Source organism: Mustelus asterias, chromosome 9, assembly GCF_964213995.1.
Source record: "Mustelus asterias chromosome 9, sMusAst1.hap1.1, whole genome shotgun sequence".
Lineage (NCBI taxonomy): Eukaryota > Metazoa > Chordata > Chondrichthyes > Carcharhiniformes > Triakidae > Mustelus > Mustelus asterias.
The window spans coordinates 131,781,011-131,798,060 of NC_135809.1; the positions used below are offsets into that span (position 1 = coordinate 131,781,011).

A 17,050-nucleotide genomic window follows, 5' to 3' on the forward strand; every position below is an offset into this window, starting at 1 on the left:
GTAACCAGTTGAGTTGACCGAGGAGAACTAGTGGATGCGGTTTAGTTAGACTTTCAGATGACTTCCCACAAGGTCTCACATAACAGACTACCGTGTAAAGATAATGTCTTGAGATGGATAGAAAGTTGGTTAGCAGATAGGAAGCAAAGAGTTGGCATAAATGGGTCTTTTTTAAATTGGCAGTCAATGACTTGTAGGGTTCCGCAGGGATCTGTGCTAAAACCCCAAATGTTCACATATTAAGAAGGAACAGGCAGCACAGTGGCACAATGGTCAGCACTGCTGCCTCTCAGTGCCAGGTATGATTCAGGCTTCGGGTCACTGCCTGTGTGCAGTTTGTACATTCTCCCTATATTTGGGTTTCATTAGGATAGAAGAATCAGGATATTGAATATGATCAGCCATGATACTCCCATATGGAAGAGAATAAGACATCAATCACTAAGATCTTAATACAAGCTAGGGTTTATGATGAATTGGGTAATACAAACATTGCTTTTACTGCAGGTTATAATATAAAATTAAGTGAAAAATGTCAAGGCAAATGTTAACGGACTCCAAAAACATGGTGATGTTTGAAGGAATGGGCATCTTTCAAACAACTTGGTAACATTTCAAACATTAGTGGAAAAACCTTAATTTGCAATAGAGAGGGTTGTAGTGACTCTCGAACTAGCAACCCGACTCCTGTGGATCTGTGGAGATTTTTCTCAGGGTCCACAAAATAATCTGAAGAGTGAGATTCTGAGACCGAGGGCAGAAAACTATTCAACATTATTGGGTGCATCAAGAAAATTAACAAAGCTGCTTTTATCTTCTTATGGTCATTCATTAAAGTTAGTGAAGGAGTGACAGCAAAGGCAGGCTGGTGTGAGGTAGAAGTAGTGTGCATCCTCCATACAAGAATGTGTACATGGAGAAGCAAACACAGAGTGCAAAGATAATTTACAATGTGAATAAATCATTGGGCTCTTGATTTCTGCTGACTGCATTGAACACTGGAACTGAATTCAATGACCTAGTTTGGAAGTGTCAGCGAGCACAGTGGTATTATTTACAGCACCTATTATTTTCATTGATCTGATAAATTCAGCGAGCATTCATTACTAATCTATTCGGAAAAGTCCTTCAACCAAAAACGTTGAGAACCGCTGGTTTAAATGACTAAACAGTGCTAATAGTACTGGTGGGCATATTGCCAGAAAAACCCATTGTCAACACAAGATTCAGTGGTTGTTGACAGCAATGGAGCTGCTGATTATCAGAGCAGCGCTGAATTGAATCCCTTATGTAGAACTACTAAACTGGTGTAAACAGAAGGAGGAACCAGGCACAATTGGAACAAAGTCCTCAACGTGGAGCTGGCTGACAGACTTTTACATACATCATGTGAAAAGGTGAATCATATTCATTTCCCCTTGCTACCCATCTATGGAATAATATATGGGCCTTCATTTTCAGGTGAATAAACACAACTTGTTTAAAAGTCTTAAGATTTCCATTAAGTGCCCACACAATCTAAGAAAATAAACTCAACCATATTTTTGTCTCATGTGACATTCAGGGTAGCTTTCACTGAAGTCCCCATGCTTCCACTAATCCACCTTTCCCAGTAGATTCTAGGTAGACATACCTTAAAACCTAAAACTTTGGGAAATCAACTCCCCAATGCCATATTAGAAATATATATATATAGATGTCCAATTAAAAACCTTTGCTTAAAGGTATAGATCTGGTTCAATGTAACTCAGATACACAAGTTATCAAAAGCATGAATCCCACTTGTAAAACACCAATTTGCCTGACCTTACCTTGAGTTTCAATGTTGATCGTGATTTTTGTCATTCTTTGCAGATAATGTTCAGGTAAGTAACACAAATTAATCCAAATCCCCTGAAATTAAATCTAACCAGGTTTGTGGGAAAACAATGAGTGGAACCCAAGCAGATTTAAATATTTATCATTTATTATGTTATGCTTCCCCAGTGCTTTGGGAGAGAAATAAAAGCATCTTCCAATGGTGAAATCTCTCTAGTCACGTTCCTTCCATGAAATCTATAAAAAGTGAGACTTACACAGCGCCCTAGCTATAAAAGTACCAAGTTAACAGCTACAACTATCCACAAGTTATTGCTTTAAAAATTCTTGAAATTATAATACAGTTTAATTTGGTTAATTTGTAACACAGATCTTTGTTTTAATTGTCTTTATTAAAAAAACACTTAAATATTCATAACCTCATGCCATGCTTCATGATTCCATACAGAATCAACATATTTCAAGTTGAGCTGATCACAGGGAATGAAAAACACAACAAGCAACAGTCAGAACTTTCTAAAAGGAACTAAACAGACAGATCTAGTCAGATAACAGACTTTCATCTCAATATTTAATAGATGGTGCTGCATTAGTCAAAATGAAAGTACAGGCAGCAAGGTCCGAAGTAAACCATCGGAGCCTCAATCTTATCACCTGATGCAATTAAAGTTTCAATTGGAGACATGAGCAATACACAGTAGCCAACAAGTTACTCTGATACTACCCAGATGTTCTTCAGTTTTTGAATGCGAGTGAGAACGTTAGAGAAGCTAACTGAATTACAGAAGTTTAACTGGTTCTAGAAGTGTCAGTGCGAATGTCACAAGTGCACAACAGTTCAGTATTTGTTGTTAATGCAGTCCAGAAGCCTATATACAGAAATGAATTATGTCACAATACATAGTTATTCACTGTATTGTACATAAACCAAAAAAAATTATACATACTAGGTCAATGGGAGGCCAATAGCTAGGAAGAGGCCGATGTCAAACTTCATGATTGCACCGTTATTATAGACTATTTATTTACGACTGCTTTTTATTCGTTCCAGTCTTTTCTTCAGATCATCGAGGTTAGCTGCCGAAGTCGTGTTGCTGTTGGTCTGCACCGGTGGGTGGTGAGATTCCGGTTCTTGGTTATATTCTCGGGAATCTCGAAGGTGAGCGAGTTTATTGTGTAGCAGCTCAGAGGATGATGCAACTGTGGGTACTGTGGGTTTGGACAGAAGTGAGGTTGCAGGCTGTCTTTCTTCAAGCTGTATCAAGATGGAAAAAGATGGTAGTCAGTTAGTGCCATTCTGGGATACACGAAAACAGAAACTCTAAACTAGCAAATTACATTTTTGATGGGGAAGTGTAGCAATTACATTTTACAATAAATCCCAAAGCTGAAAGCACAGCTGTTCTTGAGCACAACTCCTTCATCAGTGCCTGTGATTTTGCTGGAGCCCAGAGTTTTTTGCTGTATATGGTGCATTAGGGAATTTTGTATCATCACATGGACTGAGTCAAATTGACTGAACGTTACATTTGGGGATCTCAAGGAAGATGGTGAAACAAATCATCCACCATGCACTTTTGGTTAAAGATGATTGCTAACACTTTAGCCTCGTTTTTTGTGATGACATGCTGGACTCTACCATTGTGCAAGGTGGGGGGTATTTGTCGAGCCTCTTCCCGTTATTTAATCACCCAGCAGTCATGATAGCATCTGGCAGGACTGTAGAGCTTTGATCTGATCCATTGGTGATGGGATCACTTAGCTGCATCTTGTTTTTACAACAATCGATGATAGCGTCCATGATCCAGACTTATTAGTTGAATTTCAATTCCACCTGGGCTGCTGTGACTGTACAGCACCTTAGGCCTGTGCTGTAGCTTAACCAGTTTGACAGCTCATTTTTATATACCTGATGCTTCTCCTGACATGCTCTTCTACACTCTGTTGAACGAGGGATGACCCCTGGATGTTTGATGTCAAAGTGAGGGATTTGACACACAGATTGAGATAGAATATAATTCTGCTGATTCCATAGCTCATCGTCTAGTTGTGAGCTGCTGGATCTGTTCAGAATCCATCCCATTCAGAATGGTGGTGATGCCACACAATGTGGAGCAGGTCCTCCGTATGAACATGGAACTTCGCTTCCACAAGGATCATATGATAATCACCCCTAACAATGCTGGCATGGAAGTTGTATAGGCAACAGGAGGTTAAGTCAGTTTTGCCCTCCATCCCCGGTGATCTTTCTGCCAGATATGTTCTTCAGGACTCACCTAGCTTGGACAGTGCTAGCATGCCACTCGATGATGGAAGGCTAAAAAGAGTCACAAAAAGTCATTGGCCAGCAGGATCAAGGAAAATCCTGCTTTTTATACATATATAAAGAGCAAGAGGATAGCCAGGGAGAGGGTTGGCCCACTCAAGGACAGGGGAGGGAATCTATGCGTGGAGCCAGAGGAAATGGGCGAGGTATTAAATGAGTACTTTGCGCCAGTATTCACCAAAGAGAAGGACTTGGTGGAAGATGAGTCTGGGAAAGGGTGTGTAGATAGTTTGAGTCATGCTGAGATCAAAAAGGAGGTGGTATTGGGGTTCTTGAGAAACATTAAGGTAGACAAGTCCCCAGTGCCTGATGGGATATACCCCAGAACACAGAGGCAAGGGAGAAAATTGCTGGGGCCTTGAGAAATATTTGTATCCTCACTGGCTACAGGGAAGGTCCCAGAAGATTGGAGAATAGTCAATGTTGTTCCTTTGTGTAAGAAAGGTAGCAAGAATAATCCAGTTAATTACAGGCCAGTGTGCCTTACGTCAGTTGTAGGGAAAGTATTGAAGCGGATTCTTTGAGACAGGATTTACTCCCACTTGGAAATAACCGGACGTATTAGCGAGAGGCAACATGGTTTTGTGTAGGGGAGGTCATGTCTCACGAACTTGATCGAGTTTTTCCAGGAAGTGACGAAGATGATTGATGAGGGTAGGGCAGTGGATGTTGTCTACATGGGTTTCAGTAAGGCCTTTGACAAGGTCTCTCATGGCAGACTGGTGCACAAGATAAAGTCGCACGGGATCAGAGGTGAGCTGGCAAGGTGGATACAGAACTGGCTCGGTCATAGAAGAGAGAGGGTAGCAGTGGAAGGGTACGTTTCTGAATGGAGAGCTGTGACAAGTGGCGTTCTTCAGGGATCACTGCTGGGACCTTTGCTGTTTGTAATATATATTAATGATTTGGAGGAAAATGTAACTGGTTTGATTAGTAAGTTTGTGGATGACACCAAGATTGGTGGATTTGTGGATAGCAATGAAGACCATCAGAGGATACAGCAGGATATAGCTCAGTTGGAGACTTGGGCAGAGGGATGGCAGATGGAGTTTAATCCGGACAAATGTGAGGTAATACATTTTGGAAGGTCTAGTACAGATAAGAAATACACAGTAAATGGCAGAGGGATCTGGGTGTATAGGCACACAGGTCACTGAAAGTGGCAATGCAGGTGGAGAAGGTAGTCAAGAAGGCATACGGCATGCTTGCCTTCATTGGCCAGGGCATTGAGTTAAAAATTGTCAAGTCATGTTGCAGCTTTATGGAACCTTAGTTATGCCGCACTTGGAATATAGTGTTCAATTCTGGTCGCCACACTACCAGAAAAATGTGGAGGCTTTGGAGAGGGTGCAGAAAAGATTTAATCAGGATGCTGCCTGGTATGGAGGGCATTAGCTATGAGGAGAGGTTGGAAAAACTTGGGTTTGTTCTCACTGGAACGACAGACGTTGAGGGGCGACCTGATAGAAGTCTACAAGTTTTATGAGGGGCATGGGCTGAGTGGATATTCAGAAGCTTTTTCCCAGGGTGGAAGTCAATTACTAGGGGGCATAGGTTTAAGGTGCAAGATTTAAAAGGAGATGTACGAGGCAAGTTTTTTTTTGAAAGAGAAAGTAGTGGGTGCCTGGAACCCGCTGCCGGGGGAGGTAGTGGAAGCAGATACAATAGTGACTTTTAAGGGGCGTCTTGACAAATACATGAGTAGGATGGGAATTGAGGGATATGCTCCCCGGAAGGGACCATATCTTGTGAAAAGGAAGAGGGAAGCTTATGTAGGGATGAGGAAACAAGGTTCAGATGGCTCGATTGAGGGTTACAAGTTAGCAAGGAATGAGCTGAAAAAGGGGCTCAGGAGAGCGAGGAGGGGACACGAGAAGTCCTTGGCGGGTCGGATCAAGGAAAACCCCAAGGCTTTTTACTCTTATGTGAGGAATAAAAGAATGACCAGGGTGAGGTTAGGGCCGGTCAAGGACAGGAGTGGGAACTTGCATATGGAGTCAGTAGAGATAGGCGAGGTGATGAATGAATACTTTTCTTCAGTGTTCACCAAGGAGAGGGGCCATGTTTTTGAGGAAGAGAAGGTGTTACAGGCTAATAGGTTGGAGGAAATAGATGTTCGGAGGATGTCCTGGCAGTTTTGAATAAACTGAAGGTCGATAAGTCCCCTCGGCCTGATGAAATGTATCCTAGGATTCTTTGGGAGGCAAGGGATGAGATTGCAGAGCCTTTGGCTTTGATCTTTGGGTCCCCGCTGTCCACGGGGAGCCAGAGGACTGGAGAATGGCGAATGTTGTTCCTCTGTTTAAGAAAGGGAATAGAAATTACCCTGGTAATTATAGACCGGTTAGTCTTACTTCGGTGGTTGGTAAATTGTTGGAAAAGGTCCTTAGAGATGAGATTTACGACCATTTAGAAAGATGCGGATTAATCCGGGATAGTCAGCACGGATTTGTGAAGGGCAAGTCGTGCCTCACAAATTTGATAGAATTTTTTGAGGAGGTAACTAGGTGTGTTGATGAAGGTAGGGCAGTTGATGTCATATACATGGATTTTAGTAAGGCGTTTGATAAGGTCCCCCATGGTCGGCTTATGATGAAAGTGAGGAGGTGTGGGATAGAGGGAAAGTTGGCCGATTGGATAGGTAACTGGCTGTCTGATCGAAGACAGAGGGTGGTGGTCGATGGAAAATTTTCGGATTGGAGGCAGGTTGCTAGCGGAGTGCCGCAGGGATCAGTGCTTGGTCCTCTGCTCTTTGTGATTTTTATTAATGACTTAGAGGAGGGGGCTGAAGGGTGGAGCAGTAAATTTGCTGATGACACCAAGATTGGTGGAGTAGTGGAGGGCTGTTGTAGGCTGCAAAGAGACATAGATAGGATGCAAAGCTGGGCTGAAAAATGGCAAATGGAGTTTAACCCTGATAAATGTGAGGCGATTCATTTTGGTAGGACTAATTTAAATGTGGATTACAGGGTCAAAGGTAGGGTCCTGAAGACTGTGGAGGAACAGAGAGATCTTGGGGTTCATATCCACAGATCTCTAAAGGTTGCCACTCAAGTGGATAGAGCTGTGAAGAAGGCCTATAGTGTGTTAGCTTTTATTAACAGGGGGCTGGAGTTTAAGAGCCGTGGGGTTATGCTGCAGCTGTACAGGACCTTGGTGAGACCACATTTGGAATATTGTGTGCAGTTCTGGTCACCTCACTATAAGAAGGATGTGGAAGCGCTGGAAAGAGTGCAGAGGAGATTTACCAGGATGCTGCCTGGTTTGGCGGGTAGGTCTTATGAGGAAAGGTTGAGGGAGCTAGGGCTGTTCTCTCTGGAGCGGAGGAGGCTGAGGGGAGACTTAATAGAGGTTTATAAAATGATGAAGGGGATAGATAGAGTGAATGTTCAAAGACTATTTCCTCGGGTGGATGGAACTATTACAAGGGGGCATAACTATAGGGTTTGTGGTGGGAGATACAGGAAGGATATCAGAGGTAGGTTCTTTACGCAGAGAGTGGTTGGGGTGTGGAATGGACTGCCTGCAGTGATAGTGGAGTCAGACACTTTAGGAACATTTAAGCAGTTATTGGACAGGCACATGGAGCACACCAGGATGATAGGGAGGGGATAGCTTGATCTTGGTTTCAGATAAAGCTCGGCACAACATCGTGGGCCGAAGGGCCTGTTCTGTGCTGTACTGTTCTATGCAAGGGTAGGGGCTTTTAGTTCAGGCGGGCAGTATGGTCAGTGCAGGCTTGGAGGGCTGAAGGGCCTGTTCCTATGCTGTAATTTTCTTTGTTCTTTGACATTGAAGCTCCCCAAATCAGAGCACATTCCATGCCCTTGACGTGCGCAATGTTTCTTCGAAGCGGTGTTTAATATGGAGAAGTACTAATTCATCAGCCAAGGAGGGAGGTTGCTCACATCATTAGAAGGTTTTGGATGCCATGAGACCTCATGGGGTCCAAAGTCTATTATTGAGGATTGCCCAGGCCATGTGTGCAAATAGAACTGGAATCATATTGGCTACATGCTCCACACAGTATTAGAGGACCAGCTTGCAGCAGGACAATCTATCTTATAAGATAGGCTACTGGAGCAGAGCTATAGCCTGTGATATATTCTATAGCAGCAATTTGACATCAAATTCACAATGTTGCATTAATTTTTGTATGCAAGAGGTGATTAAGGCATGGAATGCCTTGGTGAAAAGGAGCCACAAGAGTCTTTTCTTTAGTCTTTTATGGGATGTGACGTCAGATAGGTTTTTACGACAGTCAATGATAGTTTCCATCATCCAGACTCATTAGTTGAATTTAAATTCCACTAAATGCCATGGTGCGATTTGAACCCACATCCCAGAGCCTTGGCCTCTGGATCGCCAGTCTAGTGACATCTCCTCTTACAATCTTAACAATATCGATAAATCATTTTGAATATTAAGCACAAAACAATACTTAATTGGGTAAATAAACATTTCTGGGACCAATGTTCACAGATTATTCTACCAAACACACTAGTATTAGAACACCTTAAGACATTAGTCAAAAAGACTTGCGTTACCTTTGAATTATTTTCCAAGCCACAACGCTGCCGCAGAATTTTTAACCTTTCCAGGTACACAGCTGGACCAACTTCTTCTCCATTCGTGCTTCCTGCAGAAGGGATGGAAGTGGAACTTGCCACATACGATGACTCATCTGGAGGTGATGAAAACCCTGCTAAATACAGAAATCAAGCACCTATTAAGGATCAAAAGCAAATGAGATTTCTGCATTGCCCATTCTCAATTTACGGATTGGAACTCCTTCCCACCAAGCCCCGACAGTAATGCATTTGGTGAGCAAGATGACTGGACTGTTGCTCTATTCCTTAATGCCTCTTCTGGTTCGCATGTTACCACCCCTCCATTTTTGGATGTGTTGCAGTAGTGCCATTGAATAAGCTCAGGCCTTGCAGGAGTATGATTCAGGAACTGTCGAGGTAACTTCATATACAAGCTGATACCAAACAAATAAAGAAGAGTGCTTCTCTGAACTAGGGACAAACACAGATCTCAATTGGGGAAGAAAATGATGATCCTGGAGGGTCAAGAATTAACCATGCACCAACGACAGGATGGGCAGCTGACCTGCTTCCTGGAATCAATTAGCCAGTTAACCCATTGAAACAACTCTGGTCTCCCCTTGATGATTTTCACTTGAGAAGTGTCAATCAGCTGATTGAGGGGCTACATGTATTGACCAATTAAAAACCCAGTGGCATGAACCTTAATCAGATCAGATCATCTCACTGGAGGAGCTACATTCCAAAGCATTTTTCAGCACTGACATTGCCCATGTGGCATTCTCCTTCAACCCAAACAGCAGAAAATTTTATTTAAATGTTTGAGAGTGGACTGATGGGGTGATAATTGGCCAAGTTAGATTTGTCCTACTTTCTGTACAGGACATACTAGGCGATTTGTCAGAGCTCCAGGAGAATCAGGGGGCACAGGTGTGTGTAGTGGCCATCACTAAGGAGAAGGTTCTGGGGAAACTGAAAGGTCTGAAGGGGAATAAATCACCTGGACTACACCCCAGCGTTCTAAACGAGATAGCTGAGGAAATTGTGGAGGCATTGGTGGTGATCTTTCAGGAATCACTGGAGGCAGGGAGGGTCCCAGAGGACTGGAAAGTAGCTATTGTAACGGACGGTGGGTGGGAGGGAGGGAGGGAGGGAGGGAGGGAGGGAGGGAGGGAGGGAGGGAGGGAATTATAGGCCGGCTAGTCTGACTTTGGTCATTGGCAAGATTTGAGAGTCCATTATTAAAGATGAGATCGTGGAATACTTGGAAGTGCTTGGTAAAATAGGGCTGAGTCAGCACGGCTTCGTCGAGGGGAGGTCATGTCTGACAAATCTGTTAGAGTTCTTTGAGGAAGAAAGTTAGATAAAGGAGAACCACTGGACATGATTTATTTAGATTTCCAGAAGGCCTTTGACAAGGTGCCGCATAGGAGACTGTTAAATAAGTTGAGCCCATGGTGTTAAAGGTAAGATCCTGTCCTGGATAGAAGATTGGCTGACTGGCTGAAGGCAGAGAGTGGGGATAAAGGGGTCCTTTTCAGGATGGCAGCCAGTGACTAGTGGTGTGCCTCAGGGGTTGGTGCTGGGACCACAACTTTTCACAATATACATTAACGATTTGGAAGGAGGAAGTGAAGGCAGTGTTGCCAAGTTTGCAGATGATACAAAGGTATCTAGAGGGACAGTTGTATTGAGGAAGCAGGGGGGCTGCAGAAGGACTTGGTCAGATTCGTACAGTGGGTAAAGACGTGGCAGATGGAACACAATGTAGAAAAGTGAGGTTATGCACTTTGAAAGGAGAAATGGAGGCAAAGACTATTTTCTAAATGGGGAGATGCTTTGGAAATCAGAAGCACAAAGGGGCTTGGGAGTCACTGTTCAAGATTCTCTTAAGGTTAACGTGCAGGTTCAGTCGGCAGCTTGGAAGGTAATGTTAGCATTCGTGTCAAGAGGGCTAGAATACAAGAGCAGGGATGTATTTCTGGGGCTGTACAAGGCTCTGGTCAGACCCAGCTGGAGTATTGTGAGCAGTTTTGGGCCCCATATCTAAGGAAGGATGTGCTGGCCTTGGAAAGGATCCAGAGGAGGTTCACAAGAATGATCCCTGGAATGAAGAGATTGTCATATGAGGAACGGTTGAGGACTCTGGGTCCGTACTCGTTGGAGTTTAGAAGGATGAGGGGGGATCTTATTGAAACTTACAGGATACTGCAAGGCCTGGATAGAGTGGACGTGGAGAGGATTTAGTAGGAAAAACTAGAACCAAAGGGCACAACCTCAGGTTAAAGGGACGATCCTTTAAAACAGAGATGAGGAAGAAGTTCTTCAGCCAGAGTGGTGAATCTGTGGAACTCTTTGACGCAGAAGGCTGTGGAGGCCGGGTCATTGAGTGGCTTTAAGACAGAGATAGATAGGTTCTTGATTAAGAAGGGGATCAGGGGCTATGGGGAAAAAGCAGGAAAATGGGGATGAGAAAAATATCAGCCATGATTGAATGGCGGAGCAGACTCGATGGGCTGAAGTGGCCTAATTCTGCTCCTATGTCTTATGGTCTTATTTTCCACTGGGTAGATGCCAGTGCTGTGGCTGTCCTGAAACAATTTGGCTCGTGGTGCAGCATTCACTCTTACCAGAACTGGATGACGAAGATATCCTTCCTTTCCCTTCTCTTTCATTTTCCACAAGCCGCAGACCTCTTTCAATGTAATTCTGAAAAAACTGAGATGATTTCCTCAAGAATGGCTCAATGTCCGCATCTGAATATTTTTTTCTGTACTCATAAAGTTCCGCTAATCCCTATGAAAAGAGAAGAATAAGGTTAGCTCTGCAGTAGAATTTAAAAGGTGATAAAAACTAAAAATAAATGCTGGAAATACTCAGGTTAGGCAGCACTTGTGGGGAGAAACAAAATTAGCGTTTCAGGTCTGTGGCCATTTCATCAGAATTGAGAAATTTTCAATCTTGTGAAAGGGAATTGATAAGGTAAACAAAGTGAAGACACTGCCATTTGAGGGGAGACCATAATTAAGCTAGTTAAACAGATTACCAATAATTCCAATAGAAAATGCAGGAGAAATATATTTTTACCAAAGACAGTGGCTTAGTGCTGATGTCACTTGACTAATAATCCAGAGGCCAGGTTAATAACTGAGGACACGGGTTCAAATCAGTTCCAAAAAGCCACATTGGACACAAAACGTTATTTTTCCCCAGAGATGCTGCCGGACTTGCTAGATTTTTCCGATACTCTTTTTATTGCAATCCAAGCATGGTAGCTGGTGGAATTTAAATTCAATCAATAAAAATCTGGAATTGAAAGCTAGCCTCAGTAATGGTGACCATCATACAATAGATTGTCGTAGAAACATCTGGTTCACTAATGTCCTCTGGGGAGGAGGCCTGCCTGGTCCAGCCTATATATCACTCCAGAACTACAGCAACGTGGTTGATCCTTAACTTAGCAAGCTGCCCAGCTGTATTAAACCACCACAGAAAAGTTCCCAGATGGACTACGGCGGTTCAAGATGGCACACCACCATCTTAAAGAGCAATTAGGGATGGGCAACAAATGCTGGTCTGTTCAGCAGTGCCCACAACCCATGAATACATTTTTTAAAACCCAAAATGTGGTTAGAATGTGTAACCTATTACCACATGGAGCAGCATGATGAGTAGCATAGGAGGACAAGCCTCAAAACATGCGGGAGAAAGGAATAGAAAAATGCTTCAATGAAGCAGGGTTGGAGGCAGCCTGTGTGAAGCATTGACCTGCTGGTCTGAATGGTTTGTTTCTGAATTGCGAACAGGAGGGGAAGAAGGATCGGAGAGTCCCGCACCTGAAGTAATGTGAATACTTTCTTTATTATTCACTACACAGGAGATAGGTTGGTGCTTGTGCTCGTGCTCAGATTGAAGGGATCAAATCTGTGAGGATTTAAACGAGGCTGGAAGATTTGGCTAGAGGTGGGAATCTCCAGAGTAACGCTCATCATGAAACTCAGTCCTGGAACTCTTAAGTTACCCAGCTGGGAAAGGAATTGCCGTTAGAAGCAGAGAATGGCCTTGGACTGGTTCGGAGAGAGTAAAGTGTCCATTAAGGGACAATCATAGAATCCTACAGTGCAGAAAGAGGCCATTCGGCCCATCAAGTCTACACCAACCACAATCCCACCCAGGCCCTATCCACATATCCCTACATATTTACCCACTAGCCCCTCTAACCTATGCATCCCGGGACACTAAGGGGCAATTTAGAATGGCCAATCAACCGAGCCCGCACATCTTACACAAGTATAACTGCAGTGGGAATTTTCAGTTGTTTAAAAAGGTAACTGGGTGAGCACTTCTGTAATCTAGAGTTGAAGTTGCCCATAGAACTAGTGTTTCTTTAGTCAATGTTGCATTTTGTTTGGTGTAATAAGTTTTAGAACTTAAAAATCTTGTCATTTGATCCTTTCAGCCAGTTTTTGCCCTTTAAAAGTTATTGGTCCCTGTAGGGAACACATCAGATGGCAAAGATCAAGGTAGTTTAGTCATAAGTACAGAACTGAACTGAAATATTTCAGTAGTGGCACAGACATCGTTCATGACCCAGGTCCATGGCATGTTAAATCCAATTCCAGCATTAGTGCACAAATCTGAGGGTTTTTTTTGAATGTTCAGAAAAATTCAACTTGCCTCCCTTGTGTTTTCTTTGGATCCAATCTTCTTGAATATTTCTGCCAAGGTTTCACTTATCTTTGCTTTTGATTCTTTATCTTCCTACAAGAAATATATGAATTTACAATACTGACAATAACATTTAAAAATCTAAACTGGTACTTGTACCACCCGGAAATTTCAGTAGCTGTGGAATTTACCACGGTGTGCCGCAGGGATCGGTGTTGGGTCCATTGTTGTTTGTCATCTATATCAATGATCTGGATGATAATGTGGTAAATTGGATCAGCAAGTTTGCTGATGATACAAAGATTGGAGGTGTAGTGGACAGTGAGGAAGGTTTTCAAAGCTTGCAGAGGGATTTGGACCAACTAGAAAATGGGCTGAAAAATGGCAAATGGAATTTAACGCAGACAAGTGTGAGATATTGCACTTTGGAAGGACAAACCAAAGAAGAACGTACAGGGTAAATGGTAGGACTCTGAAGAGTGCAGTTGAACAGAGGGATCTGGGAATACAGTTACAGAATTCCCTAAAAGTGACGTCACAGGTGGATAGGGTCGTAAAGAGTGCCTTTGGTACATTGGCCTTTATAAATCGAAGTATCGAGTATAAAAGTTGGAGTGTTATGGTAAGGTTATATAAGGCATTGGTGAGGCCGAATTTGGAGTATTGTGTACAGTTTTGGTCACCTAGTTACAGGAAGGATGTAAATAAGATTGAAAGAGTGCAGAGAAGGTTCACAAGGATGTTGCCGGGACTTGAGAAGCTGAGTTAGAGAGAGAGATTGAATAGGTTGGGACTTTATTCCCTGGAGCGTAGAAGATTGAGGAGAGATTTGATAGAGGTGTATAAGATTTTGATGGGTATGGATAGAGTGAATGCAAGCAGGCTTTTTCCGCTGAGGCTAGGGGAGAAAAAAACCAGAGGGCATGGGTTAAGGGTGAAAGGAGAAAAGTTTAAAGGGAATATTAGGGGGGGCTTCTTCACGCAGAGAGTGGTGGGAGTGTGGAATGAGCTGCCGGATAAAGTGGTAAATGCTTTTAACATTTAAGAAAAACTTGGACGGGTTCATGGATGAGAGGGGTGTGGAGGGATATGGTCCAAGTGCAGGTCAGTGGGACTAGGCATAAAATGGTTCGGCACAGACAAGAAGGGCCAAAAGGCCTGTTTCTGAGCTGTAATTTTCTATGGTTCTATGGAAGATAATTCTGGAGAAACAGATAATCCTAATTCCAAGAAAATTGTTTTCTGCATTTGACAGGTCAGCTGCTCTCTTAAAATCAATTAGATTTTATAAACTTTGATCAGCATATAGTTGATTAAAAATGAATTATTCACTCCTCGACTGCTCTTCTCAATTAGAAAATAAAAGGACCATGTTGTAGATATGTGCAGTAGAGTGCTGAACCATATTACAGTACTTATCAGCAGAAACATCTTCCTCATTCTGAAAGTTCAACCTCCACACATTCCTCCATGGCAAAATCTTCCTCAATTATGGGTGAGCAGAAAACTATAGTGACATACTGCTATTTTGGCAAGTTGACTCTTCCTCTCTTTTGCAAAAGTTCATTTGGAAATGTAAGCCAAATCAACACAAGGATAGGGAATATGTTCTCGGGGTATTGTGCTCTCTCCCCACCCTCACCCATTTTTATACACATGTGGATGCTGCCACATTAATAAATTAATGTTAATTTTCTCCACATACAGATGCTTCCAGAAGAGGTCAGAATCCTAAAGATTTTCCCCTCCCTCACATGAAGATTAACCACAGCACCTGGATTGGAATCAGCTAACTCAGTACATCTAAATGATTAAAGCTAATGTTCTCTGATCTCATTTTCTTAATTCTTTGGGAAGCCACGGAAAACCCCAAAGACAGACAGACACACAATAAATTTGCATCTCTCTATTCATGTGTCTTGACTATTGACTGACACAGGCTCTTAGTCACACCTAGCATTTGGAATGGAGAATTGTTCAACGCAAGAACAAGTTTAGCCAGACAAAGGAATGTGGAGTATTGGATAGAAATAATTCAGACCCCTGTTCACAAATGTGGAGTATTGGATAGAAATAATTCAGACCCCTGTTCACAAAGCAACTGAAGGTTCCCAGGCTATCATGGTCAGGGATAGATTGTGGAGGGAATGGATGCCAACCAATATCTATTATAGACAATGGTTTTCTACAGATTCGTTGAATATACTTTCTGTAAAGACTCTATTCCATTCTCCTAGTTTCTCCATCTCATCTCAATGTCACTTCTATTTTCCTTTGTCCGCAAAGGTTGCCCACTGTATTTGACAGGCTCCTTGATCCCCATTGCATTCTCATTCCTCCCCACCTCTCCCAGAACCACTATAAACAGGTTCTCCTTGTCCTCAATCTCCCACCCAAGGAGCCTCCATATTCAAGGGATTTCTCCCTCCCAGCATTCCAAAGGGAACACCCCCGTGACACCCGGGTCCACTTTTCAATCACACGCAAGGCACATGCAGGAAAGAATGTGCCCTTTTACCTCCTGACTTCCCATTATCCAGGGCCTCAAACTCTCCTTCCAGGTGAAGCAATGATTTATTTGCACTTTCAATTTAAAACTTCTTTCAATTTAGTATATCGCATTCACAACTCACAATGCAGTCTCTTGCAGTGGTGAGATCACAGCCTGAGTGATCATTTTGAACACCTCTGTTCAGTCCACTACCATAAGATAAGAAAGAGTAGGCTATTCAGCCCCTCAAACCTACTCTGCCATTCAATATCACTGCTGATTGAATTGTGACTGGACTCCATGTCATTGCCTGCTCCCCCATAACCATTAATTCTATGATGAATCTGCCTAACTCAGCCTTGAATATATTCAATGAGTCAGCCTCCACTGCTCTCTGCTGGAGAGAATTCTAAACACTAATGATCCTCGGAGAAAAAAATCCTCATCTTGGTCTCATGTGGGAAACCCTTATTTTTAAACTTTTTTCCCCACAAGGGGAAACATCCTCGCAGCATCACCCAGTCAAGCTCCCTTAATCTTATGTTTTAATAAGATTGCCTCTCATTCTTCTAAACTCCAAGCTACAATGAGTACATGTCCAACCTTTCCCCATAAGCATCTTCATCAGCCTAATGAACTTTTTCTGAACTGTTCCTAAAGCAATTATATCCTTTTTCAAATGAGACCAAAACTGTACACAGTACTTCAGATGAGGTCACAAAGGCCCTGTACAATTGAGCAACATTTGCTTATGTTTATATTGTATTATTCCCCTTGCAATAAAGGACAACATTCCAGTTGCCTTCCCAATCACTTGCTGTATCTGCATGTTAATGCTGCGATTCATAGACAGCATGAGCAAGCTTCTGGTTCCTCGTTATGATAATTCTCCATCCCAAGCCCTGATCTCTGCATTCTCAGCCATCTACACTTTCCCTCCAATTAAGCTAAACAGAGACTAGAGAAAGTTTAGCTATTTGATTGGACGACAGCCTTCTGGATTCAGTATTGAATTTAACAATTTCAGATGATAAAAAAAATGCTCCCATTCTTTCCAAACAGCAGCGCTGATGATTCTAGACATTGTTTGGTTCTTTCCTGTCCCATTACCATCTGCATTGCTTTCTCGTCATTAAATCACACCCACCTACCACCACATCAATGACCTACCCTCTGTTCTTTCCTCCATTCTTCATT

General features: G+C 42.7%; 1 protein-coding gene across 1 annotated transcript in view; it reads right to left on the reverse strand.

The window, feature by feature from the left end:
* Positions 1 to 1,944: 1,944 nt before the first annotated feature.
* The window catches only part of ckap5 (cytoskeleton associated protein 5), a 153,480-nt gene continuing 138,374 nt past the window's right edge, over positions 1,945 to 17,050 (reverse strand). The window contains exons 41-44 of the mRNA XM_078221041.1: positions 13,372 to 13,455; positions 11,325 to 11,490; positions 8,692 to 8,849; positions 1,945 to 3,073 (exon numbers count right to left, since the gene is read on the reverse strand). Of these exons, the coding sequence (XP_078077167.1) occupies positions 2,840 to 3,073; positions 8,692 to 8,849; positions 11,325 to 11,490; positions 13,372 to 13,455 (642 nt within the window). The 3' untranslated portion in view covers positions 1,945 to 2,839. The remainder of the gene's footprint in view (positions 3,074 to 8,691; positions 8,850 to 11,324; positions 11,491 to 13,371; positions 13,456 to 17,050) is intronic.